Here is a 27,300-nt window from a genome sequence, read left to right on the forward strand (position 1 = left end):
TATGTTTCTTCCATTTATCAGACAATTTTTCTAAACTACAATTTGGAAAACCACTCAGAACACACTTTAACACATAGTACATGGTAAACAAACAATTCTATTTCCCTTCCTGCCATCTCCCTTTTCCTTCTTTTCTTCCACAAATATCCCTCCATGCCTGCCCAGCCTAAACCCTACACAAATCTCTCTTTTTTACATTGATTCATGTCAATTTTATTTTACTGATGTGTATAAGAATCAAAGCATGGAAGTGACGTGTATTAGATCTGTGTATAAAAATGTCTACCCAGGCAAGAGCCAAACATTTTTTGTATGCAAACGTTTCTAAAAGAAAAATATTCCTTTATAAATCTTGTGAATAGCTTTACGATTTTATGTTCCTTATTTTAATTAAACAAAATTGTAGCTTCTGACCTTATATTCACTAAACTATGAATTGATTGGTATTGTACAGAAATCCATAAATAGAGTCAATGTGAACTTTACAAACAAGATTAATAAATTCTGTTATCTATGTCAGTGGAAAACAGAAGGTCAGATAGATTAGGGTCACAATCATTTCTAATTTACAATGACTAATATGGTGCTTTCCTTTCAGGGCAGTTGTTTAAAAAGATGCAGTATGCAGAAGTCTCGTGTACTTACTCCCTTCTCCTAATGTGGAGCTTTCCTCAGTGATTGGTTTTCCACAACCCTTTGAAGTACAAGCCCTCAAGTAGAATTTATACTTGGTAGTTGCATTGAGGTTTGAGAGACGCCAACTAGGTTCTGATGGAGTTGTAATGTTGATATCATTTAATTCTCCAATCTCATAGGTGTCATTTACTAAAGAAATAAACATGAACAACAACACGTCAAATGTAGTATTTAACAATTCTAGTTGCATGTGAGGATAACACATAAGGGATGCAAGCAAATTGACTTTTGTAAGCAGTGTAGACTGGGTCTCTGTATTTCTAATGTTTTAAGAATCCATGTTCTTAAAGTTTCAGGGTGGGGCTGTTACTAAAGTTTTCTATAAAGTAAATCCCCTAAAGTTTCATTTTGAGATGATACTTGGACGTGAAGACTGCTAGAGATAGAAGGTGCTATGATTAAAAATGACCCAATTTCGTATAACCACATTGATGTTTCTCTAGTCACAGCAGCAGGTGGGCAGAGCCTTTTCTGAGTAATGGTCCAAAGATAATATTACCTCCACAAACCATCAGGCTACCAAAAGAGAACTGGATGAACAGAAATATAATCAGGATTAAGTCTGAAAGCATGCATTTGAGGCAGAAGAGGCAGTATAGTATGGAAAGTACTTGTGCTTTGAATCTCCATTACATCACTTACCAACTCTGTTCTTTGGCATGTTTCTTAATTCTCAAAAGATCTTATATGCAAATATTAAGCACATGTTTTGTGGTACCCATTGGAACATTGCTTTTTTCTAAAATGGGTCAGCAAAAATTTCCATAAAGGGCTTGAATGTAAGTATTTTAGCCTTTGTAGGCCATGTAGTCTCTGTTCCAATGACTCATCTTTGCCCCTTGAATGAGAAAATAGCTATAGACAATACCTAAACAGGTGGACATGGATGAGCATGTTTCAATAAAACTTTATTTATAAAAATAGGTAACAGGTTGGATTTGGCCCTAAAGCCAGTTTATTGATCCCTGTGCTACAAGGAAGGATGCTAGCCTATAAACCACGGCCTTAAGAGGTCGTTAGACTCCCAACAAAGCAAACAGAATACTCAACCCAAAACATGAAATGTTAATAGGATAACTCCAATTCAAATTTCTACTTACTTATTTGGTATTGTAATAGATAGCCAGTTAAATTTCCATTTAATTTATTAGGTAGTCCCCAAGATAAAGTGGCAGTGTCTTTATCAACTTTGATGACCTTGAGGAAAGTTGGCTGTTCGGGTACTAGAAAATAATAAGACCAAGAATAAACTCTCATACATCAGTAAATTTATTTTTTTAAAAAGCCCTATTAGATCACCAATTTTTATAAATGTTGAAAAACTAACCAACATGAAATAAATAAATAAGCATGAAAATGTTTGATATTACCATTGAATAATTTCCATTGTTGACATTACATGCCACTGTTATTGTCTTACCTCCTTCTGGTGTTTGAAATATATAAGGCTCACTTTCTGGACCAGCTCCTTTAGAATTATAAGCTAAGACTGTTAAGTGAAATTCACTAAAGGCATCTAAGGAAGGAACCATTCCAGAGTTTCTTTGTCCTGAAAATCTTAGAATATTCACTTCTTTGGGATGTGTTCTTCCATCCAACAGACTTTTTGTTTTCCACCAATTTATCTGCAATGAAGATAAGAATCTTTTAACATAACAACCATGGTGGCAGATCTTCTTACTGCTTCATCTGAAATCAGTTCTTACTAATTCTTAGGAAAGACACAAATTCAACAACAAGAAGAAAAACTATGATAAAAACCTGATATCCTTTCAGACGTCCATGTACTCTGTCCTTTGGAATTGTTGACCAGGTAACTTTAACTAATGTACTGTTTATAACGTCCACCCCATGGATCACTGGAGCTGTATCAGGATCTGTTAAGCATGCAAGATTTATTAGCTTCCAATAACCTCCAAACATGATTATAAGGATCATGTTCAAAGATGATTTTCATAATTTTTAATCTTGGGAAAGCACTTTTGTAAAATCAACTGCAAATAGAGCTAAGAGTGTTTCTCATCACAGTGGAGTTTCTCAGTCCAAATAGGTTTCTAGCAGAAGAAAGTAGCCTGTACGATACTGAGAAAGGAAGCTCTCCAGATGGATTCATTGTGGGCAAATATAAATGAAAGCAATTCTGTGAGAATCTTGCCTTTGGAAGCAAGTGAACTATACCAGAAATATAAACAAAATCACTTAAGAATTTTGTTAAGCATATATTAATAACAGCTAACATTAATTGAGTATATGCTATATATGTGGCACTGTTTTGGGGAGAAGAAACTAGAAAGTAGGTGAATAGAATCAGTCATTTCTCACTCCTGGCTTTCTTCTATTTTGGGATCAAATGATTACTTTGGATGCTGGTAGAGCAATGATAATAACTACTAATGTTATTCACTGCATTAGCGATACAGAATGCAGTGTCTTTTTTCCCAATAATGTATTTGCAACAGTTACTATGGTATCAGTATTCAAAAATGTGACCATATCACCAATACTTCAAAATTGTGTGTGTGTGTGTGTGTGTGTGTGTGTGTGTGTGTGTGTGTGTGTAGCTCTATATACAGATCTGGGTCTGTATTGCATCAGTGCTAAGAACGCTCCAGACATGCAACTGAGGCCCAGGGCATGACAGAAAGCAGTTATTGGTTTGTCCTTGACATGTAAGGCAGATGTAATTGAAAACCTTATGATGATTATGCTGCTTAAGTTATTACAGTGATTTTCAATATTTAGAAATAAACTGAATAAAATGGAAACTTTCAATGTACTTCTTAGAACTCTATACTGATTAACTGTCCTGCAGTCCACTGTAATATAGAAACCATGTGCTATAACATTTTTAAAAACCTCCCACACCTAGAACATCCTCTTTGCATGCACTACTTGTCCATAACTGTTTGTTGATATAAATGCTATATAGCTGAGAGAAAGTCACTGAAGTGATTAGGAATTTCGGGTACATTACTTACAGTCTTCTCCAGAATAGAGAGTCACTGATTGAGGCTCAGGCCCTGAGCCGAGGTGATTGATAGCTTGGACTTGGACATCATAAGGAGCATAGACAGTAGGTGTCATCACCCGTAACGTATGGTTTGTGACTGTTTCTTCTTCCCACTCCACTGGGGCTCCCTGTGGCTTCCAGGACACTCTGTACTCCAGTCCTGGTCCATTCTGCTCCATGGCTTTCAAAGGCTGAAAAAGAAAGCAAGACTTATTCAGTCTGATCACAGATACCTTGACTCAGAGCTTGTTGTAAGTCATCCTACGTGACATAAGAAACCCAATCACAGAAGGGTCGTATCTCAGGAGATCCTAAATCCTCCTTTTTGACTTAGAAATAGTTGTAAAAAACTTTGCCATCATGTATGTTTAAGTTTGAAAATTAACCTTTCACCTCACACTTTAGATGCTTGGATTACACTTTTGTAGTTAAGTCTAAGTTTTAATATAGGAGATAATTTACAAATAAATTCCACAGAATGTTTTAGCTTTTTTTTTTTTTCTTTTGAGTTGGAATCTCACTCTGTTGCCCAGACTGGAGTGCAGTGGCCGCTCCTGGCCACCACAGCCTTGACCTGCTGGGCTCCGGCGATCCTTCTGCCTCAGCCTTCCGAGTAGCCGGAATTACAGGCGTGTGCTACCACGCCCGACTGATTTTTTGATTTATTGTAGAGATGAGGTCTCGCTGCCCAGGCGGGTCTCGAACCCGCGGGCTCAGGCAATCCACTCACCTCAGCCTCCCAAAGGCAAGGGATTACAGGCTGAGCCACTGAGCCTGGCCTGTTTTAGCTTTTGCCTATATTTTCTACTACATTCCAACTTTTCATTCTCAAAGGATTGGCAGAAATAAAAAGGACATGGCCATGATTTATTTGCTTGTGAATGGAATTCCTCTGTATATTTTGAGGGAGACCTCTTTCCTCCACCTGATTCATCCCTACCCATTTTTTTTCTATGAGAAGAGAGAGATTATGTAAATCTTTATTTTTGGAGGACATGTTTATACGTTAGTACCTAGAAGCAGTACCTTCTCTCTACAATAAAATAGTTTCCTGGGCAACCCCTTCAGGTCCCCTCCTACTGTGGGAGTTTTTCTGTCCTCAATAAATCCTGTTTTCTAAAAAAATAAAAATAAAAATAAATAAAATAATTTCTTACCTTTTAAACCACTCTGTTTCTGCTTCTCCAAGAGAAAATGCCTCCCTCACATACTTTATTTTGCTATACAGAAATATTTGGAGCTGGGTGCAAAGTGGCTTACATTTGTAATTCCAGCACTCTAGGAGACCAATGCAGGAAGATTAAGCCCAGGAGTTCAAGACCACCCTGGGCAAATAGCAAGACTCTGTTTCATCCAAAAGTAGAAAAAATTAGCTGAGTGTGTTGATGCCCACCTGTAGTCCCAGCTATTTGAGAGACTGAGTAAGAAGGATCACCTAAGCCCAAGAGGTCAAGGCTATGGTGAGCCGTGCGGTGACTAGGCTGCTACTGCACTCCAGCCTGGTTGTCAGAGTGAGACAGTTTCAAAAAAAAAAAAAAAAAAAAAGTAAAGAAATATTTGGTGGAGGAAATATTTTCCAGTACAGAAAATCAGTTATTTCCACTCCAGTTTTTAACTGAACTGAGCGCTGAGCAAAACTTTAATATTTTTTTTCAAAGTAATGTGATTTAAGCTACCTGTCTAATTTCAAAAAAATGGGAATGTGACCTCATCTCTACAATAAAAGAAAATGAGCGGGCGTGGTAGCGTGCGCCTGTAATTCCGGCTACTCAGAAGGCTGAGGTGGAAGGATCGCCGGAGCCCAGTGGGTTGAGGCTGTGGTGGCCGGGAGTGGCCACTGCACTCCAGTCTGGGCAACGGAGTGAAACTACAACTCAAATAAATAAATAAGTTATACAAAATACATTTTAAAATGTGACTTTAGTCCTAGGGTCACTCATATAAACAGAAATTTTTCTGTATGTGGGTGATTAAATAATGTCATCTATAGTGTTCTTACAGAATTTTGAATGCTTCTTGATTCAGTCCAATTTACTAAAATACTTATGAGAGGCATTGGTTGGAATTAAGTAAAAAGTGTAGTACTATATCAGCAAAATAATTTCAAGTGTATTCTCATTCCAAAATGGCTACTTAAATTAGCTAGGAGAAAAAAAATCAAAACAAAACAAAAACTTTCTGAGATTTTTCACAGTTATTGTTTAAACTTGCATTTATTGAAAAGTTTTACTCCAAGATAGTTTTGGTAAGATATGGAAATAAATTCATTAGGGGTTTCAGCATTGTCCAAATGAATTAGGCCCTGAGCTTTTAGTGTCATATTGCAATCTAGAATTATAATTTCCTTCAGATTCTACTGACAATAAATGTGTGCAAATGATATTATTCACTTTCCACATGTTTTGCTTTAAGAGAAAGTTATATTTAATAAAGGTCCCTGACAAATTTTAAAATAAACGGCAACACTTCTAACAAAAATCTTTTAGCTATATTGCCAGTCTCTTTGGTACCTGGGTTCCTGAATAAACAGCAGGGATAATTCGTATTTGACTTTTAGACAATGGCCAACACAACCTCAGATAATTCTCAAATAAGTTCCCAACAAAGATAAAAGACAAGAAGGAACAAGGGCAGGGCAGTTAGGAAGACCACGAGTCTTTTCCTCCCCTTATCCCTCATGAAGGTGCCCATAAGGAAGGAGTCTCTAGAAAAGGGGTTCTTAACTTAGGGTCCAGGAATCTCCAGTTGGAGCCCCCTCATGTCCTTCAAAGGATCTGAGAAGCCAGTGATATTGTTGGTACAACTTTTTGTGTATACTTTTTCTAGAAAAAGAGCCTATATATCTAACATAGTTTCAAAGAGATCTACAAACCAAACAAGGTTATAACTACTGATATAGAAAATGGATGGGCCCCCACCTTGGGGGAGGTGAATCTTTCTCCCTTCTCTCTAATTCACTTTTAAATAAACTTTTCTTTCTTAAAAAAAAAAAAAGAAAGAAAGAAAATAGATAGGAATTGGGCCACTGCCTTGCCTTGCTAGATTCTGGTGTGGCCATGTGCTCTTTGAGCTATGTCTGTCACCATACTTCCTGGGTTTGACCCCCTCCCCCACCATTGGAGGCGAATCTTTTCTCTCCCTTCCCTTTCTATCTCTAATTTACTTTTAAATAAATTATATTTTAAATTCTAACTTCTGTACAATTCTTCGCATCTTCTATGCAGCATCAGATTGCACCCTAAATGGCCACATGTGGGAAGTAATCTCTTTTTAAATAAATCTTTTCTTTTTTTGCCAGAAGAAAAGAAAATGGACAGACTGTCATACTGCCTTAATTCCATTTTACTTTTTAAAATATCTGAACACGTTTATTTTTAATTAAGAAATACAAATTGTATAAATTGAATATATTTATTATGTGCAATATGTTGTTTTGAAATATATATAAATTGTGGAATGGCTAAAAACACAATTTTGTGGTGAGAAAGTTTAAAATCTATTCTCAGCTATTTTTCAGAATATAATACATTGTTATTAACTACAGTCACCATGTTGTACAATATCTCATTTAATGCCACTGAATTTCACTTTCAAACAGGTGAATCTTCTTATTACCCTTACAATAGAAACAATGAAACCTAGATTCATTAGGAGTTAGCTTGATTGCAATCAAATAACCAAGTAATTTTATAAGTTCCTACTTCCTAGCTCGGCGCTGTGGCTCACACCTCTAATCCCAGCACTTTGAGAGTTGGAGGTGAGGATTGCCTGAGCCCATGGGTTGAAGATCAGCCTGGGCAACATGGTGAGAACCGTCTCTACAATAAATCAAAAAATTAGCTGGTCACACACCTTAGTTCCAGCTACTTGGAAGACTGAGGTGGAAGGATAGCCTGAATCCAGTAGGTAGAGGCTGCAGTGACCATGAGCATGCCACTGCACCCCAGCCTGGGCCACAGAGTGAGTTTATACTTCCCAACATGAGTAGGGTTTATGGTTTTTTGCTTTGTTCTGTTTTTTGGTGTCTTTGAAATTAGAAATCTGTTATTTTACTAAATAAGATAAAGATCCATATTAACATGCTTAAGAACAATGGAAACTAACAAGCAAAAATTATCCTGATGTAAGTATTTAACTTACTAATTTACAATAAGCTCTTTTTGTGTTTTGAGTCATAGAACATTATTATAATGTTTTAACACTTAAAATACATGAATGAATCATGATCTACCTAATATATAAAAAGTGAAGGTAATGCTAACAAAAATATGTTAATTTTAATTGAATCCTGTTTAATGCTAGATGAAAAGTATAAAACAAGCATAGATTAGGAATGTCTAGACTGTTGCTCATGCTTATCTGTGTCTTAATCCTTTTGTGAAAGATCTACTTTTTTTTTTTAACAAGTTGTGTCTCCCTAATCATTATCTTGTAGAAAATAGTTATTTTGTGATGTAGTCCCTGAAAAATTCATTAATGGTACTATGTACTTGTCAACTTGCGAAATATCTGGCATCTAACTTCTTTTTATAAGATACCCATAAAAAACAATACTCAATGAATGGATGTTCTTCAACTTCTCTGGCTGTGCCAGTAGTTATTAGATCTCTGATGCTTCAAAATAATATAAAATATAATGGGACATGTTATAAATGTAACTGACAATCTAGATCCAAATCCCTGTGATTAACTCCTTCCTCTAGTCAATTAATTACTAAATTACATATCATTGGCTCCTCAAAGACAATATAATCATTTTCTTGATGTAGTCCTATTCTTACAAGAAGAGAGCATTAGTAACCAGTCTGATGTATCTTCTGGGGAAAAAAAGAGTGACTTGTAGGTAAGAGGAGCAGTAAAGAAAACTAAAGATTTCTGCTCTCTATTCAATATGACTCAGCACATGAGTGAGGTCATTAAACCCTAGGAATCCTTACTTCTCTGTATGTAATATAAGCTGACACTATCAAGCAACTGTAGCTCTCCCAAAGGAATGGTGAGGATAAATGAGCTAACATTACTGAAACATGGTGAGCTTCTCTGAGGAACTGACCTGCAAATTGCATAGTATTTATCAATAGCTAATCAGTTATATTACATCTACCTTTTAAAAATTTCTGTGGGACTTAAAGGAGGATAACACAGATATACTCTAAAAGAATAAAAAGGATAACATAATTTTAGACTGTAAATTAAGTAATTATTAAGACAATGTGGTAGTAACTATTTATGGTCACAAATTCAAGGAAAGGAATAATATTCTTGGATATATTTAGTTTCTTTGTATTTCCAAATTTTTTCAGATTTCCTTCAGCTTAAATTCATATGTTAGTTTCATGAAATAGAAATAAAGGATTAATGTTGATTTTAAAAAGCATTGACTAACTATTTTGCAGATCTGAGCCATGTGATTATGTAATGAGTACAAAGATCAATATATGAGGAAAAAAACACAAGCCAAAGTGAATATATTTTTTAAATTTTTCCAAGAATCACACCTGGAATTATAAATGTGGAAATAAGTATATTGCAGTATACATTTTAAGATGTTCTGTGTTTGCGAAATATTTGAGGAATTCTCTGTTGGAAACCTATCATTAATCAGAATGGCTGAATGATAACTTACTTTCATGTAAGCCAATATAATTTTTCATGAAATATGTTCAAGTAGTAGAGAGAAAATAAAGTTCCCCACTGTTACAGAAGAAACTTTGAAATGACTCTAGGATAATTAAACTTATCTGTGCAGATATAAATTTTTATACCAAATTCAAAGAATTTGAGGTTTATATAGTAACATTTAACAGAGATATATAAAAGGGAAAAACGTGAGATTTGAAATCCATAGATATTCATATTTAAGTCCTAGTTTTGATAATTTCTAGCTGTGCTGTGTTGGGTAAGATACTCATCATTATGGTTGTCATATCTGTGACTGGAAAAAGGTGTTCATTATGCTTTCTTGACAAGATTAATCTCAGAAAGAAGTATACAAAATGCCTAATGGTGCTTAATAAGTAGTGGTTATTCTTTGGGAGTCATCTTTCTGATATGCATAATATCTAGTTGACCATATACTAACTTTAAAGGCTTTCAGTATTTTTTGAACGAGAGGGAATCTAAAATATTGATATTTAAAAACTATTAGGAATCTTAAACTCTGGTAATATATGACAATTAAGTCAACCTATATAGTCTTTCTTAAGTTGTTTTCCAGTGTTAAATTGTATTTCACAATGTATCATTCTAATCACAATGGTCTTTAAAATATACAATGATGACTCAGAAGCTCATTTCATCCACAAATCTTATCTTTTTGTTCTAAAATAATAATGTGCTAACATTGTACTCTGCAAGCAGACCTATGAGAAAAGAAAAAAGAGCACAAAGAATATATAATGCATTAAAGAACACTCACCTCCCATTTTATAATCATTTCCTTGGGTTGAGAAGCTTGAACCTTTATGTTTTGTGGATTCCTGTCTGGAGCTGAAAAATTATGAACATTGATATCATTTTTCCCATCTGGCCAATAAGTAAATCATATCATCCCACCCCACACCAGAAAAAAACAAATATTTACATAAATTTATTTATACTTAATTTATATCTGGTCCAGTTCACAAAATGATTTAAGGTAGCTTTTAAATATACATTTTATTTAAAGGAGTAAAATTGTGTTCTTTGGAGTGGTATAATTCTTATGCAATGGAGAGCAAATGATTTACTATAAGAGGGGGGACCAAAAGAAGAAAAAAACAAAACTGGAATTATTTTTTTAGAGGATGAGTCTCTTGTGATACAGGCTTCCCCTGCTAGGTAAGTGTTCTAGGAACGCATCTGCATCAGTGAACCAACTAGCATTATTGTGACAGGCTGCGTGTGACTTCAGTGAATTTTTTTTTGGAGATTCTTTCTAGGCATTTGACCATTTCATGATGGGTAATTTATGAGCACAGCTGCCCACACTGCACTGAGTGGTCAGCAGTTTTTGACCCAGAAGGGCATGACTCCTGTGCCCCACCCTCCCTATTCGTCCTATCTCATCCCAAGTTACTTTTTCTTTTGTTTCCCTGGATGAACAATGTCCTCAAAAGGAAACACTTTACTGATATGGAAGAGATGATGATGATAATAATAATAATAAAAAGCAGAAGCACTAAACTCATCGAAACTGGTGAGTTCAAAAGCCGTTTGAGCAGTGGAGACAGCATCTCCATAGGTGTATTGCATCAGAGTACTTGGAAGGTGACTGAACAAACAGTAAGAATAAATATACATTTTTTAATTAAAAATTCCAGTTTGGGGGGATCTCCCCCGTATATGTCTTAATTTGAAACCTGCTTTTAAAAATTTTAAACATGCTTCTTAGATGTGTGTTTTCATTTTAAATTTGCTTTACTTAAAAAAAATACTTATTAACAAGGGTGTCTGAACGATGCATATTTGTATAACTAGCCCTTAACTGTACCCGACAACTTAAAAAAAATATGTTTAAAAAATACTTATTTATTATAGAGTTGTGGAATAGAAGCACGGATTTACTAAGTAGACTGCATGCAAGTAAGGTTTGGGCTTCTAGATGGCCCTCACTCCCCCTGGTAATGGACCAGGTATCTATTGTTTACTTTTTTTTATTAGAATTGTCATTAGAAATTTAGGTTGTGAATATTTGCTTCTCAGGGAATAAATAATATCAACAGCCACATTTTAGAAATATCAAATAGAAAAGAGTAGTAATGTAGCTATAAATATTTTCAGATGGATTTATTTTATTAGAAGTAGTAATTTTTTAAACAATTTTACGACTTTTATTTAATAAAGCCGCATATTTACAATTCAAAATATAAAGTTTAGAACAAAGTCTGACATATCCCAAAATTACACAAGTATGCGATTCAATTATTATCTCAACTTGCTTTTCTCAGTCCAAAAAGAGAACTGTATCCTAGCATATTTATCTCACCCAAGGGAAAAAATAGATATGCTATGATGATCACATTGAAGATCAACACCAATTCAGTAACAAACTTTTAGTACTGTCATTCTTGAGATGAAAAGAAAAGCATTTTAGGAATTTAGATAAATAATGAAAGATTTAAAAATTCACTAAAGGCATAAAAGTTAATGAATGATGTTAGACACATTGAAAATTTAACAGTCTATAGTGAGTCAAAAGTTTTATTTCAGAAAGTTGAATCCTTGACTTTCCTACATATTGAACTTTAATTTAGAACTTACTTGATTATATTTGATCTAAACATGATACTTAGCCATTAGAAATTACTCAGAATAATGATTTCTTATATGTCACCCTCCTAATTTGCTGCTCTCTATCAAAATCTTATGTAATGCTTCTGAGACTGATGTACTCAACATTTTGTATGTTGTTAGTTTATGGAACTGTTCAAACTATTAGAGAAAACTTAAATCCTACATTATTCCATCAAACTTTTTTGTTCTTCAAATGTTCAGAGATAAGACCAAACCCAAATATTTTGTTAAAAACTTTATGTGGTAACCTGCATACCTGCTGGTGGTGTTTCATGATGTTCTGATGGCTGGCTAGGTTGACTTCTCCCTACTTCGTTCACAGCTATGACTCTGAACTGGTATCTCACATATGGAGCCAAAGGTAACATGACTGTTCTTGCCTTTCCTTGGACTCTAGTCAATTTCTCCCACCTTCCAGGTTCTTCTTTGTTTCCTTCAAATTCAACAATATACTCTGGTAGTGGGAATATGGAAAAAAATAAAAATGTATTGAGTATGTTTAAGTTATACCAAAATTTATATACAATATTAAAAGTTTAAAATAATATTTTAAGAAGGATAATCTACTAAGAGTGGTTTCAAAATGACTTCAGTGTTAATTTTGAGCCTATAGGGTAAAAACAAAAATTTTATCTCAAGTCTGCCTACCACTAATATTGCTATTGTGATTATCTCCAGCATCCCAGGTCAGTCGAACACTCCTGTTCTGTCTTTCAGACAAATGAAGGTTTTCTGGTGGATCCGGAACATCTAGTTAATAACAAAGACAAAAGTAAGGAAAATATAGGTCATTGTCTTTGCTTACCTAATTCCCTCACTCAGATACATTGCCAGCCACACTTCCTCTTTGGGACCATATCTTCACTTTTAGTTCACATTTCACCAGCCCCAAGGTTCTATTGCAAATGTAGTTGCCTTCACATCTATTCTTCAATCAACCATAATGATCTTCCTCTTCTCAGAATACAGTTCTCAAAGGGTCATCCCTGACTGGGGGCATCAGAATTCTTTTAAGAGTAATAATGAAGATTCCTAGGCTCGATCTCTGGCTTATAGAAGGAGGTAGGCCTGGGAATCTGCATTTACAACCAGATTCCCTAGGTAATGATTATGGACACTCAAGTTTGTGAAACATTATGTACTGCAAGTGGATCACTTACTTTCTTCCAGCGCATACTTATTTGTATGCCTGATTCATCTCATGTGCACGACTACAAGGACTTTCGAGAGTAGGGACCATGGTTTATTAATCTCTGCATTGCCCACAATGCTTTGCACATAAATATTTTGTGACTAAATAAGTGCAAAATATATTATCACTTCAATCAAGCATAGGATTATCAAATTAAAGCAATAAAAATTAGGTCCTTTGGTTATAGAAAAATAGAGAACGTGAACTCTTTTCTGCAACTGTGCTGAGTTTCAATGATAATTTATACAAGTTAATTCCCAAATATAAAATCAATTTTTATACTTCTTTGACCTGGTGTTTGGAAAAAGAGTAGAAAGGCAGTTCATACTGGAAGAGGGAGATTGGGCACTGATAAATGTTCTGACAGAAACTGAAAAATTGAGCAGGTGAGGACAAATTTTAATGTGCTAAAGTAAATGAGAATTTCTGGTACTTTTAAAATAAAGCAACAGTAAAAATAAATCTTATCTCTAATAGATTTTACTTTCAAAATTTGGTTGAATTCTCTCAAGTATGGAAAGACACATATTTTCTCTGCATAGACAATGAAGGTATTATTTAATGTATACTTTCTATGAGCTTTTTCCCCTCTGAGTGGGAAGCTTCGGCTATTGTTCCTGTTGAATACTTCCAATTGTTAAAAAATGTACATTGGCAAAAGCATAGTTTTCAACTCATGTTTTTTTTTCTAAAAAAAACAAAAGTGATTTGTGACTGTGTCCAAATTTTAAAGCCTTAAATAAAAAGTTATTTCTTTAACAAGCTTCAGAATCTCTGATATCAGAGAACTTATATTTCTGTTCAGTACTTACTAAGACTCCACTAATTTTTGAAGTCCTGAAATAACTAAGGTTATATGTTGCATTTTAGATTAAATTATCTTTCCTCTGAGAATCATATGGAGCTAGAGGGCTTTTGAAAATTATATTCTCAAAGCATGTTTATTTCAAGGTTTTTGAAATTAATTTTTATTGATGTAGGTCAAACATATGCTTTTAAAAATTGTTTTCCAGGAAAAAAATATTCTTTTAGAAACCACACGTGTCTATAATCATTTATTGTTTTCAGTTGATATGCTTTGGTAAATCAGAGGGTGGTCTAAAAATTTAGAATATAAGCTTTAAAAGTGCAAACCCTCTCATAGAATATTCTTTAAACATTATTTTTATTCTAAAAAAATTGGCAGACTACTTCCAATAAGTAGTACATAGAATTTCAGTCACAATTTATGTAAAACTAATCAAAGTATTCTTTAAAATGACAGCCTAATCACAAGAATGACATTTAAAATTTTTTAAGGAATTCGAGACAGCAACAAGAAGGAGGGTGTCCAGTCCCCTTGGTGACTGTCATTGCACAAAATCGTGGGGCAGAGACTGTGGGTCCTGACACTTACCCCTAGACTCACCGTGCCTGAGATGAATTCCAGTTTATCTGAAGCTCAAGTATTTTATCAGATAAATTACCAAATGGAATAATTTCTAGAGGATTAAATACTTCTGTTTATACAATCCTGCAGAAGATCTAGACCTCATCCAAATCCCTTCAGTCTAGGGTTCAGTACCTATGGTCAAACATCTTGCCTAAAGGTAGAATCAATTCTACTGAGCAAAGACCATACCTTCTACAACCTGAGAAAAATTTGTTGTTGTTGTTGTTGTTGTTTTGGAAGGACGCAACCCGGTGGCATTTGCTATAATTGAAGAAATTCTGCCTATCTACCCTTTTTTTTTTTACCAGTCTACCTCAGAAGAGACTGATTTTTTTCTCCTCTCATTGTATAGTCCTTGCTAGCAACCCACCTGTGGACTTCAGCAATCAGAGTGCTAAAAATACAAAGGCTTGCTAATAACAGTGATTAATCCAGATATTTTATAAAGGACTTCAGACAAAACCAAACACTTTTAAGGAACATCAGCAAACTAAAGAAAAGAATAAATAGTGCCCCCTAAAACATAATAAATGATAACTATAAAAAAATATGTGTAGTTATCAGGGTCCCAGCAGAAAATTAAATAATGTCTCACACAATTTAGGATTTCTCAAAAAGCTTTTTTTAAAAACTCCTTATAAGGATGTGGACTGGATTGGGCATAGTGACTCACACCTGTAATCCCAGCACTTTGGGAGGCCAAGGTGGGAGGATTGCTTGAGCCCAGGCATTTGAGACCAACCTAGGCAACATAGGAGGATAATTCTACAAAAACAAACAAACAAAAATAAACCAGTCATGTGTCATTTCCATGTAATCCAAGCTACTTAAAAGGCTGAGGCAGATGGGCTGCCTGAACCCAGGAGGTCAAGGCGGTGGTTAGCCATGATTCATGACCCTGCACACCAGTCTGGGCAATAGTGAGACTCCAACTAAAAAACAAAACAAAAAGAAAAGATGTGAGCAGGATGCTCAGTGGGTTGGGTATGGGGGGGACTTGAAATCCTGGTGGTGGGAGAATAGTTAGTAAAACCCCATCAGAAGGAATTGTGTGGAGAAAGCCTGTCTGAAGAAGCTATGACTTTGGCAGTGGGAGACAACCAGTCCGCAGGGAGGGAGTAAAGAGAATCAACAATCCTCTACACCGGGCCTTCTCATTGTCTGAACCAAATGAAAGCCAGTGCTCAAGTGGTTTGTGATTTTTTTACAGGCGATCTTTCTATGTCAAAGAACTGGTAGAGAGAGGTTCTGGAAGGGAAATTGGAAAACATCCAGCAGATGGTTTAAGAGCTTTAAACATTGGTGATTTCAGGGGTAATTGCATTGATTACACTAGTGAAATGTGCACACTCTTTTCTAATTAGCATTATCATTAAAAAAAAACAAAAAAAAAACAAAGGCATTCCTCTGCAGGATGCTAGAAGTCCTTCCCCACCCTTCCTGGAACCCTGGGAATTCAGTTCATGCCTCCAGTTTAGAACATGACCTCCATGCATTCACCTCTAAACCTTCATCCAGATCCCTCCAGTCCAGCTCACCTCCATTCTTCAGCCTAATTTCTCTGCACACCAGGAAAGGGTAGCTCAAGACCACTAGGAACTCAAGCATGCTTTATTTTTCTTTCTACTGATAGCATAGCTTAACTCCCACTGCGAAAGGCAAACTTACTCATGTAGGGAAAGAAAATTAAGCATTAATTAACTTCTTTTATACGGGAAGAGGAGAAAGCATTTGAAAGTACGATTGCTTTTTAAACGAATGATTCAAATTAGCAATGTATGTGCAGGGGCTCAAATAATCATTGGCATTATTGTCTAGGAACAATGGAATTTAATCAACAATGGAGAGGAAATGAACAGAAGTTTCTCGTTATTGCACTTACCAAGGACAATTACTTGAGTTATATCTGCAACACTATCTAGAGCAGTTTGAGCTGAACAGGAGTAAATACCTTGATCCTCTAAAGTGATATTTGATATGGTCAAATTAGCTCCGTCAATAATTATCCTACCAAAACCAAAAAAAAGTGAGTATATGATAAGGATAAAAACAACAGACAACAATAGAAAGACAATCTTTTCAAAATCCTTTCTATTCCCCACAGACATGATTTGAGGAGGAGTGAAAAAACAACTTCACATAATGAAAATTTGATCAGAGGATGCCACAGTGGAAACCTGGAAAGAAAGACAAATTCAAGCATACGTAAATATCTACATAGCCATAAATAGGTCACAGTTTTAAAAATTATGAAATCCAACCAGCCATCTGTGATGTATGGATCAGTGATGAAACTGTGTGTTGTCTAACATGTTTTTAAAAATTCCATAAATTACAATAGCCAAAATATATTTGAATAATTCTTAAGGTATATTTAGGGAACCACCTACATAGGATCAACAGATACACTTCTTACAAAAGCAGGTTCCTGAATCCCACCCCCATTCCACAAAACCAGAATAGCTGAGATGGAGTCTGACAATCTCCACTTTTTACAAGTTCCCCTTTTCACCACTCCTCCACCTCCCAAGCAGAAGGCATAGTAGGACAGGATAACAATTAAACCATGTGATCTATTTGAACAGTAGATGGCAGTCTAGGACTTGTTTACCTTCAACTAATTTTTTTTTTTTAATCTTTTCTTTTATTAATTGTAATTAGGTTTACTACATAAAAATTGCTTCTTTATAAATTATGCCTTTTACTTTGTTCCTATGTATTGTCAACATAACTTTCAGGTATTTAAGTTCCATTAAATTTAACATATATTCACAGCAATTACCATTTCATTAAAATAATTTAAATAGTGTCATCTTATGGGGAGAGAGGCAGATTCTCACATAACTGAAAATTTTTCAAGTAACATTTACATAAGTTGCTGAGAATTTTGAATGATAAACACTTCAAATTGCAGTAAAATTAAATATGGTTCTGCCTTTTGATTATAGACAGAACCAGCCTCATATTCTTATACAATAACTGAATGATTTGCCATGTTAATACTTGATATTGTTAGACAAAATCCTCACTATAATTCTAGACATGATAAAACTTTGACATAAATTAATTTCTCAGTTTTTGTTAGTTATGAATCCATTTGAATGTTGCATACACTGACAAATTTAGAAATATTTACTTTCTTAAGTAAAGGAATACACTTTAATAACTTCTTGAAACAGGGCTTTTGTGCCCTGCAAAAGCCACTCATCCATAAGCTAAAATCTTCTTGCCAAGATTTATACCCATGGTATGGGCTGCTTTAGATCAGAAAGGAAGTTATCAACTTTTTGGTAACTCATTGTTACATTAGGTCTTTTTTTTTCAACCTCTCAAATGTATTTTAGGTGTCACAAATTAATCAAGGTAAAGTAACTTAGTTGTCAAAATTTGGTGGTCACGGCATACATAAAAAGCTTATTAAAAATGTCATGCCCCAGCCTCAGTCCAAGCTATGAATCAGAACACTGGAGGTAGGGCAAGGACCATTGTGTTTGAACATGAGGCCTAGGTAATTCTGTCACATGTCAAAATCTGATAACTACTTGCATCAGCAAGAACATACTATGTTTGCTTCAGTAACAAATAGCTCCAAATTCTCAATGCCTAAGAAAATAATTGCTTTATTTCTCTCTATTATGTCCCATCTCAAGTCAACTAAATTCTGCTTTAGTATTTTTATCATTTCTACTCTGTAGAACCTCTTCTTTAGCTTCATGTTAACATCTTTGTGTCTCTTCCCCCCCCCCGTCTTTACCTGCTTAATCACATCACCTGAAAAACATATCATCCTAAAACCTTCCATCTCCTTCGTCTGTAGCAGCCAGTTTGCTAATCTCTAATCCCTATTAACCTCTGTTATTGTCTTATTCCATTTTATCTGAGTAATAGCCATGTTTCCCTCAGGCAATATGACAACAGGATTCTCTCCTTGGAGGCCTGTGTTTGAGGCTCAGTCCCATCCATTATTGGTTGTACAGTCTTGAACAAAACATTGAGCCTAATTCACCTTATCTAAAAAAATGGGGATAACAATATCTTCTTTCTCTTTAGGAACAGTAAATGAGATTAAGCACATAAAGTGATTAGTGTATACAGCCTGACATCGTATGTGTTCAGAGACTGTTACTAATAATATTAATCAAATTGATTTCATTCATTTCTGGCTTATCACTAATCACATTTCTCATGGTTGATATTTTAATGTCCCCAACTCCCATTCCTCTTGCCTCTCTGATTGAACAAATTACCTTAGTTTCTAATTTGCTAGGAAGACTCTTCACTGTGACTGCCTTATAATATTTGCATCTTCATTTTCCCCCTCCTCTCCTTATCCATTTGCCACCATTTCTGAAGGGACAGAAGTAGTTCTTCCTTGGTGCCAAGAAAGAAATTTCCCCTTATGTTCTCAATACCCTTTCTCCCATGCCCTCCTCCTCACCAATATATAGCATATCCCTCCCTCCCACGTCACTGCAGTCTCTCTTGCAGGGAAAGGTCCCTCACTTTGCCTATGGTCATAACACTGTCTGTTATCTTTGTTAAGCACAGTATAAATTTTAATAATGCTATTGTCTGTGTTATTTTTCATAACAATAGTGTGCTGTCTATAGCCACCTGCTGGGTAGAAATCCACAGAACATTTCTTGGAGTCATTTCAGCCTACCTATTAGGGTTGCCACGAGGATTAATGAGGAAAAGTATGCATGGGAAGTACTAAGATAACATGAAGTACTCAGTGAGTATAACAGTCCAGTGTGGCAGTTTCCAGCACTTACCATACCCTGCACAAGAAAGGGAACAGGAGGGAAGAGAGGAAGGAATTTTTACTTCTTACTGTTCGCTATGTACGTTTGATGAGAAATTTTACCTCTTTCTAGGTAAAAGCTTCTGGTTCCTAGTCTAATGATAAGAAAAAGCTGTCTCAGCAGGAAGTGAGAGCCCAAGCTTACTGATATTCTCTAGAAATTTAGCAGATACCTGTGATCACCACTCCTTGCTATATTTCCATGCCTGCCTTTGGCAGCCATCAGAAACAGCCTTCCTCACTCCTGGGGCTTCTTCTGAACTAAGGTTACTAATCCCCACCACTTGTTCAGGGAATGCTGGAAGAACATTTCTGTCACTTGTTCAGTCCACTCAGACAGCCAGATATTTATTTGAGTGTCAGTCTCACATCCCACAAAAACTGTAGAGCTGGGCCACACAAAGAGGCTGTTTGCAGTTTCTGGGGTCAGAGCCTAAATTTGTATGTCATAGTACCAACAGGGCTATGTACCAACAAAACATAATATCACAAATGGACTGTGTACTTCGTATTTTCTAAGTATTTGGTATGTTAAGTGACAATGACCCAGTGATGAAGGTAACTTTTTACTTTTTAAAATCCAACTATGTAATAGAAAGTAAAACTAAGGCACAGGGATGTTAAAAGACTTGTCTAAGGTGACAGAGCTAGAATTTGAACCTGGGCTACTGAGCTCCAGAATTCACACTCTTAACCATGACATTGCTGCTGACTCATCCAAGGAGTGCATGTCCTATCTAAAGACCCTCATGGTTACTTTTTTCAGAGCAACGAATCACAAAACTAACTGCAGGTGAGATATGACTCCACGATGGTCATTTTAACCCTTAATTAGTAACAATGCAAAAGGAAGCAAAGCTGACCTTCCATGTTTTCAACCCAGAGAGTACACATTCAGTAAATATTTATCTTTTTCTCTTTATTTGATGTACTTAATATTGTCTAGTGCTATTCAGTATCCATTCACACTTTATTCTATATTCTCTCATCTGTATTTTTCTGTATTTTCTGTATAGATATTGAAAGACAAAAAAAAAATTGCCAATACTTTCTAGCAGGAAGAATTCCAGATATGATTTAGGCTTTGCAAGTGAGATAGACATATGAGATTGGAGAATAGAAGGCATATGGGCACCATCTTCCCTGCAGGAATGGGAGCAGGTAGCAGTACTGAAAGAAATGAGTGGGCAGTGCCTGGACTTATTAATAGTACCAATGGGGGGACGTGGCCATGAAGACAGTAGCAGTTGCCAGAAGCATAGATTGCACCTGCAGTACTGCCATGATCAAGAACTCAAAAGATTAGTATGCAGTCCCTTCTATGCCTAGCTCTTCTAGTATTTTTTGTTTTGTTTTAAGCACCCAAGCCCCTGCAACACATTTGCCTCAGTTATCTAGAGCGGTTTCTGTTTCACAAAAGTCAGTGGCAAAATCAAGAAGATAAACATGTAATAGGAAAGTGAAGTGGCTTGACTAAAATATATTTGTTAGTTTTTATATGTTAATTCAGTATGTATACTTTGAGAACTTTTTTTTCAAATGCAAGGTGTTTATCTCAAGCAAATATCATGATATATCATAATCGTTTACCTACCTGCCATCGTCTGTGCCATTAATTTCAAAGGCTCCTCCATCTTTACTCCAGGATAACTTTAAACTATGTTTCAAATGTGAGTCACAATTGCTCTCGCAATGTAATTCAAGTATATGTGATTTGGGGATACGAGGATTCTTAGGAAGAACTGTAAGCTTCGTAGCATCTGTTTTCACCAAAGATATTGGTTAGAACTACAGAGCACAACTTACTTTGTTATTAAACACATGCAATTTAATCAACCAAAATTGTCAACATAATAGTCAAATCCTCATTTGATGTTTGCCCTATTGTAATTTACTAGCATCACATATCATTACAATTTTGTTTCCATCCAGGCCTGGGCATGTAATGAAATTTAGACAAAAGTATCAATTATAGTTTAGCAATTTCCCTCACTTCCTCTTGGGCAAAGGGAGTAAGCCAAGTGTAAGGTAAAAAAGAAAATATCTCTAGAAGTTGAATTATTTTATTTGAATCCCATTACTTCTAGAGATATATTCTAATCCCATTTCTATTACATCTAATCTAGTTGATTCAAATTTTATTTGAATCCCACTAGAGTAAATGTCTTCTAGTACTTCCAGATATGTAATCAAAGCACTGCAAAAAAAGGTGGGGGGGTGGGGGGAGGAAAGGGTTAGTTGATTTTCTACTAGCATGTTTGTTATTAATTCAGAAACTTAAGGTTAAAATGTGGCACTTGGCACCTCTTCGGAGACCAGATTGCATGAGCTGACCTCTAACTCCAAGATTCTTCTCTAATATTTACTACTTGCATGTTTCTCAAGGAATTGATTAAAAGCTAAAAGTGTTAATAAAACTGATTATTTGGTAACCTGGTGCATGGACAAACTGCAACATGAAGGTGGGAAATTAGTAAGTAAGCCCCAGTCAGGCTCAGTGGCTCAGTCTGTAATTCCAGTACTTTGAGAGTCCAAGGCGAGTGGACTGCCTGAGCCCGTGTGTTGGAGACCAGCCAGGGCAACTCAGCGAGACTTCATGTCTACAATAAATCAAAAATTAGCCGGGTGTGGTAGCATATGCTTATAGTTCAGGCTACTTGGAAGGCTGAGAAGGAAGGGTCACAGGAGCCCAGCAGGTCAAAGCTGGGGTGGCTATGAGCGTGGGTGAGACAAAGAAAGAAAGAAAGAAAAAGACAGACAGATAGAAAGAAAGCAAGCCCTGTGAAGAAAGGGCCTGTTCCTGCTTTTGTTACTTAGCAGTATCCCCAGAACCTGTAAGGGGACCTCTACACAGTGTGCACTCAATAGATATTTGTTGAATTTCTTATTGATTGAGTTACACTGACTATAGTTTAAATAAAAATAAGTTGGTAGTATCAACAACATGAAGTTTAAGACTGGTACTATGGCTATCTTGAAAAATGTTTGCTTCATTATGATTGTTTCAAAACATACGATACTTACTATTTAAGGCACTTGACATTCAGGGAGCTCCCAGAGACCAAACTGCATGAACTGCCCTCCGACACTACAATTCTACTCTAATATTTACTATCTACATATTTCTCAAAGAACTGATCACAAACTAAAAGTGCTAATAAATTGATTGGTATCCAAGGCATAAAACTTGAACACATTATAAAATTGAATTCATTTTTAGTGAATTATTATATAACCTACTCCTAATTCTAAATTTAAAGTTAGCAATCAATTTAATAATAATAGATACAATTTAATAAGCATAGGTTTATTTACCAGGACTCTGCTAAGAAGTTCTCATTCATTGCAGCATTTTATAACTCTATGAATACTAATATTCCCACCTTGCAGAGAAGAAAATTTAAGGCTAAAATGAAATTCAATGATGAGACCAAAGTTTTCTCACTGGCAGGGGGCTGAACTAGGATTTAATTCCAAATCTAGCTAAGATCAATGCTCATACTTTCTTTTTTTTTTCTTCTTCTTTTTTTTTTTTTTGAGTTGGAGTCTCACTCTGTTGCCCAGACTGGAGTGTAGTGACTGCTCCTGGCCACCGCAGCCTCTACCTGCTGTGCTCCAGTGATCCTTCCACCTCAACCTTCCAAGTAGCCTGAAACAGGCATGCGCTACCATGCCCGGCTGATTTTTTGATTTATTGTAGAGATGAGGTCTCGCTGCCAAGGTGGGTCTCGAACCCACAGGCTCAGGCAATCCACTCACCTCAGCCTCTCAAAGGCGAGGGATTATAGGCTGAGCCACAGAACCCGGCTCTCATACTTTCAACCACCTTACTACACAGCTTCATATTCAACTCCATTCTCCAAGTTCCTCTTTCTATGCAAAAATTGTCCTTAATCCTTCATTGACATGATTTGTATATATTTCTTACCTATAAAATGGACACTAGAGTATAACAAAAGTTCATGAACTTGCCCACTAGTCTGACCACTAGCAGTTTTGAGGGTCCTTTTGGGCCAGCATTAATTAAGCAATAGGAATGCAAAGTTTCATTTAGATTCCAGGCTTTTCTCTCTTTAAAACTGGCTGAGTTGCTTAACCTTGATATAGGTTTACTTTTTTGAAGTATAAAAATAATTATCTTCATTGACGTCACAAGAGCATCTTGAAAATTGTGCATGACACTTTGGAATGCAGGGAGAGATCAGAGATTAGTAGACATAGTAAACATTATAAGAAAATATTTTGTATGCTTTAAAAATAAAGTTCATGGATTGGCACATTGGATAACTAAGGACACAGAAAGATATAAATACTACAAAACACATGAATATAGGACAGAAGAGAAGAAAAAAAGGAATGAAATAAGAGAAGATGAAGGGTGTATATGGAGAGAAAAAGTGAAAGAAATGTCAAGAGATCAGTGAAAACAGATGATGGAACAAATATGTGCCCTCTCATCTAGGTAGGGTTAAGTAGCAGGTCAAGATATGATAGAAGAAACACAAATCTTCCCTACTATTCCTGTAGGAACTTTCTCATCTTTGTGTTTTCCTAAGAATTCTCTGAGCAATATTAAACGTAAAATATCTTGGGAATGCCTGTATATGGGATTCAAGTAAAATCAAAATATTGGTGGAGCCCAGAAAACTATTAACAACTCCCAGGACCTTGTCCGGAAGTGAGAAAGAATAATACAAAACTGATAATAAAAAGAAAGCAAAGTCCTCCTCATTCCGTCATGCCTCAGTCTTTTTAAAGCTGAACTTTCATGAGTGTGTAAAATTTTTGACTCAAATACTTTATTACTGGTAACATTACCTTGAGTTGGCTTTTGAAATAAAATATAGTTACAGTAATACAGCAAAATAGTTAACTTTTAAAGATTGTCAGTTACTCATCATAATGGACACCCAACTTACTCTTAAAATTGTGTAAAGCTGTGCATATATCATTGGCGTACCCAGTGATTCTGATGATAGTCTTTTAGCTAAAACAAATCTAGGAGTTTTGAAAATGGTCTAAAGAACATTAACAGGTTCACAAACTTAAATCGTATTACTCCACTTGGGAAAATGAAGACAGACTGAACTCATGTGAGAATTCATGCAAAGTAACAGAGAAATGAAAATACTTCTAATATCCAAATTGGCTGTGACTGCAGTTTTTCCTATGGCATTTTCTACCCAACAAGAGTAAGACCCAGCATCTTCTTCAGTGGTTCTGTTGATCTGTAATGTGCCATTTTCATGGATATGGTACCGCCTGCCTTCCAGGGGTTTTGCTTCCTCCACCTTCTGCCTGTGGACATAGAAAGCATACATCAGTGCGAGGTATGGCAGAATTGTATACTCTCTTTGATACTAATTGCTAATGTCATTCAGGCAGGAGCTCAGCAAACCTTATGAAAACGAGTTTTATATTTTTCTCAGAATAGATCATAGATGCATATCTTATTTGCCCGAATAGACTATGGCTAGAGAAAAACCCAAGTCCAAGCTCTATGTTTCTGCTGTTCTTCTCATAGCTTCCAGCACCATTTTGCTTGTGTTCTCAGAACTTAATAAATACTTTCTGGCTTATTGATGGTGAACTCTTTAGTTAATGATTGCTCCAGGGCACTAAATGGGAAAACAAGTAATTGAAAGAGATAATGAACCTTCCTAACCCCCTGCTGTCCTGGAAGAACATTGGTCATTCAGAAATAGTATAAGTCAGGAAGTCTGGCCTGTCCTGTGGACATGGATTACACAAACCCTGTCAACCTCAGAGTCATTTTTTCCTACATTCATCCATTTTCCAAGCATTTGCTGCCATAGTTTGATTTATCCTGTACAATTCAAAATAAGTGACTGCTAGAGCTAAAAAATTCAAAGGACAATCTATGGCTGCTGTTCACTCAGAATTTTACAGGGAAGGGACTAGGCTGCTGTGAAGGTGGGTTGGGAGCTTATATTAGATGCCAAATTTAAGGGGGTGCCAAACATCTCAGTAACCAAGTACAATAATATTTTAATGGCATATTTAAAAAAAAATAAATAAATGCAAAAAATCTATGATGAACAAAATATTTATGACAATGTTTTAAATAAAGATAGGATCTGATCCTTTCTTTATTTAGTGTATAATCCAGGCTCACTTCTTTCACCCTGAGCTGCAGGATAACAGCAAACTTATTTAAGAACGGTTCAGCTAAGCTTTTTCAGCAAAGCAACTTATATGTTAGATCCATAGAAAAACAGGCTTGAATTATGACACCAATTAACATACTGAAGTAAAATAAAAGTGAATATTAGAAAAGACTGAAGCATATGTGTCTGGAATTAAATGAAGAATTAGAAAATTATTTAGATAATCCTAAAACAACAAAAATAAAGTAAAATATGTTCTTGAGGTATCCCCATAGTGAAAAAAACAATTCTACCTTTAAAATGGACTTAGTGATCACTTCAATTTTTTGCTTTTCTTTATAAACATAAATAGGTCTCTATTTGAGAAAATTCTAGAAACCTAGCCAATGTTTTCAGAAGAGGTAATTCAGCCTGTTACTTTATTTCTTCGAGGCATAGAGTACAATATGGATACAACATAGCCTGTCAAATGATGGATGAAGAAACAAAGAGAAATCTACAACTGACATGCTCTTAAGAAAACCGAACACCAGCTTACCAGGACACTATTGCCTCGGGTGAAGCAAAGAATTCGCAATGCAAGAAAGCACTGTACCCAACCACTGTAGCATAATCTTCTTCATCTTCAGTTTGTATTAGTGGACGAACATCTATTTGAAAATAACATAAATACAGCTTTAAACCTTCATGTAAGAAATGTATGCAAATTAATTTTTCTATGTCCTAGCAATATGAATAAACATGGGAGACAGCTGAATATTATAGTACATACTTTTGATTTAGAAGAGTATCCACATTCAATACATTTTTGAAAGTATAATTTCAGTATGAAGTCTAATACCCAAATTTACAGTGAAAGGTGCTTTGATATTTTTCTCCCCATGTTTTATGTGTCAAAAATTCAATTGGTACTTGCAAATATGACCTTGACCATTTTCCTTCAGAGGACAGCAGGTTATGTCTGCTCTCAGGTACACTTACCCACAACGTCAATATTGGCATTGGCAAGGATAGTTCCGTGGACGTTTGAGGCTTCACACTGGTATACAGCAGTGTGATTTGGTTGTAGATTGGTAAAACTGATTTCCCTGGGGAAGACAACATCACCAGCAAATGGATGATCTGAAAGAGATTAAAGAATGTCAGTTTGATAAAGAATAGGGCATAAAATATTTAGACATCGATGTATTAAACGTGTCACACAGTATTTATATTTTAAGACCAGTTTAGGGTGAATAATAGTTCATGGAAGCCAATTCTTTAGACTTTCTGAACATCAACCATTGGTTTTTATTTCCAGACCCTTTTGCATTTTCAATCATTCTTCAAATTAATATTTATTGTCAAGCCATATGTTGATCTATACCTCACAGATTTTCCATACACATAGTCATATTCCGGATAATCTGTTTGGCATTCAAGACCTATTAAGAACTGACCCTTACTTGCTCTTCTGAATTTTTATCCTGATACTGCCCATCACAAATCACATGGATAACACATCATGATCCCACCAAACCACCAATATTAACCTCTGTTTTCCCTCTTGACATCTTTGTTCCTGTTTCACTTCTCTGCCCATTTGCAATTTTCTGATATGCACCATTCATATCATTAGTCTTACTTCATTATTGAGCAACTTCAGGTACATAGATTATATATTTCATTTTTCCAGTATGACAAAATCCTTCTTTAGAGGATGGGCCAGGTTTTGTAAATCAGGGGGGCAATAAGGCCTACCTCACTTCTGATCCAAGTATAATT

The 27,300-nt window shown here is 35.6% G+C and overlaps 1 protein-coding gene across 2 annotated transcripts in view; it reads right to left on the reverse strand.

Annotated features, from left to right (window-relative positions):
• The window catches only part of CHL1 (cell adhesion molecule L1 like), a 197,984-nt gene that overhangs the window by 12,666 nt on the left and 158,018 nt on the right, over positions 1-27,300 (reverse strand). For both annotated transcript variants that reach the window (XM_021711985.1, XM_021711984.1), the window contains 13 exons: positions 26,518-26,658; positions 26,075-26,186; positions 24,540-24,706; positions 21,003-21,168; positions 16,487-16,611; positions 12,629-12,730; positions 12,237-12,434; positions 10,125-10,195; positions 3,675-3,897; positions 2,458-2,573; positions 2,117-2,321; positions 1,797-1,919; positions 646-825 (listed from right to left, as the gene is read on the reverse strand). In XM_021711985.1, the coding sequence (XP_021567660.1) occupies positions 646-825; positions 1,797-1,919; positions 2,117-2,321; positions 2,458-2,573; positions 3,675-3,897; positions 10,125-10,195; positions 12,237-12,434; positions 12,629-12,730; positions 16,487-16,611; positions 21,003-21,168; positions 24,540-24,706; positions 26,075-26,186; positions 26,518-26,658 (1,929 nt within the window). The remainder of the gene's footprint in view (positions 1-645; positions 826-1,796; positions 1,920-2,116; positions 2,322-2,457; positions 2,574-3,674; positions 3,898-10,124; positions 10,196-12,236; positions 12,435-12,628; positions 12,731-16,486; positions 16,612-21,002; positions 21,169-24,539; positions 24,707-26,074; positions 26,187-26,517; positions 26,659-27,300) is intronic.

This window comes from Carlito syrichta, unplaced genomic scaffold, assembly GCF_000164805.1.
Source record: "Carlito syrichta isolate Samal-C Ts95f unplaced genomic scaffold, Tarsius_syrichta-2.0.1 Scaffold302985, whole genome shotgun sequence".
In the NCBI taxonomy this organism is placed as follows: Eukaryota; Metazoa; Chordata; class Mammalia; order Primates; family Tarsiidae; genus Carlito; species Carlito syrichta.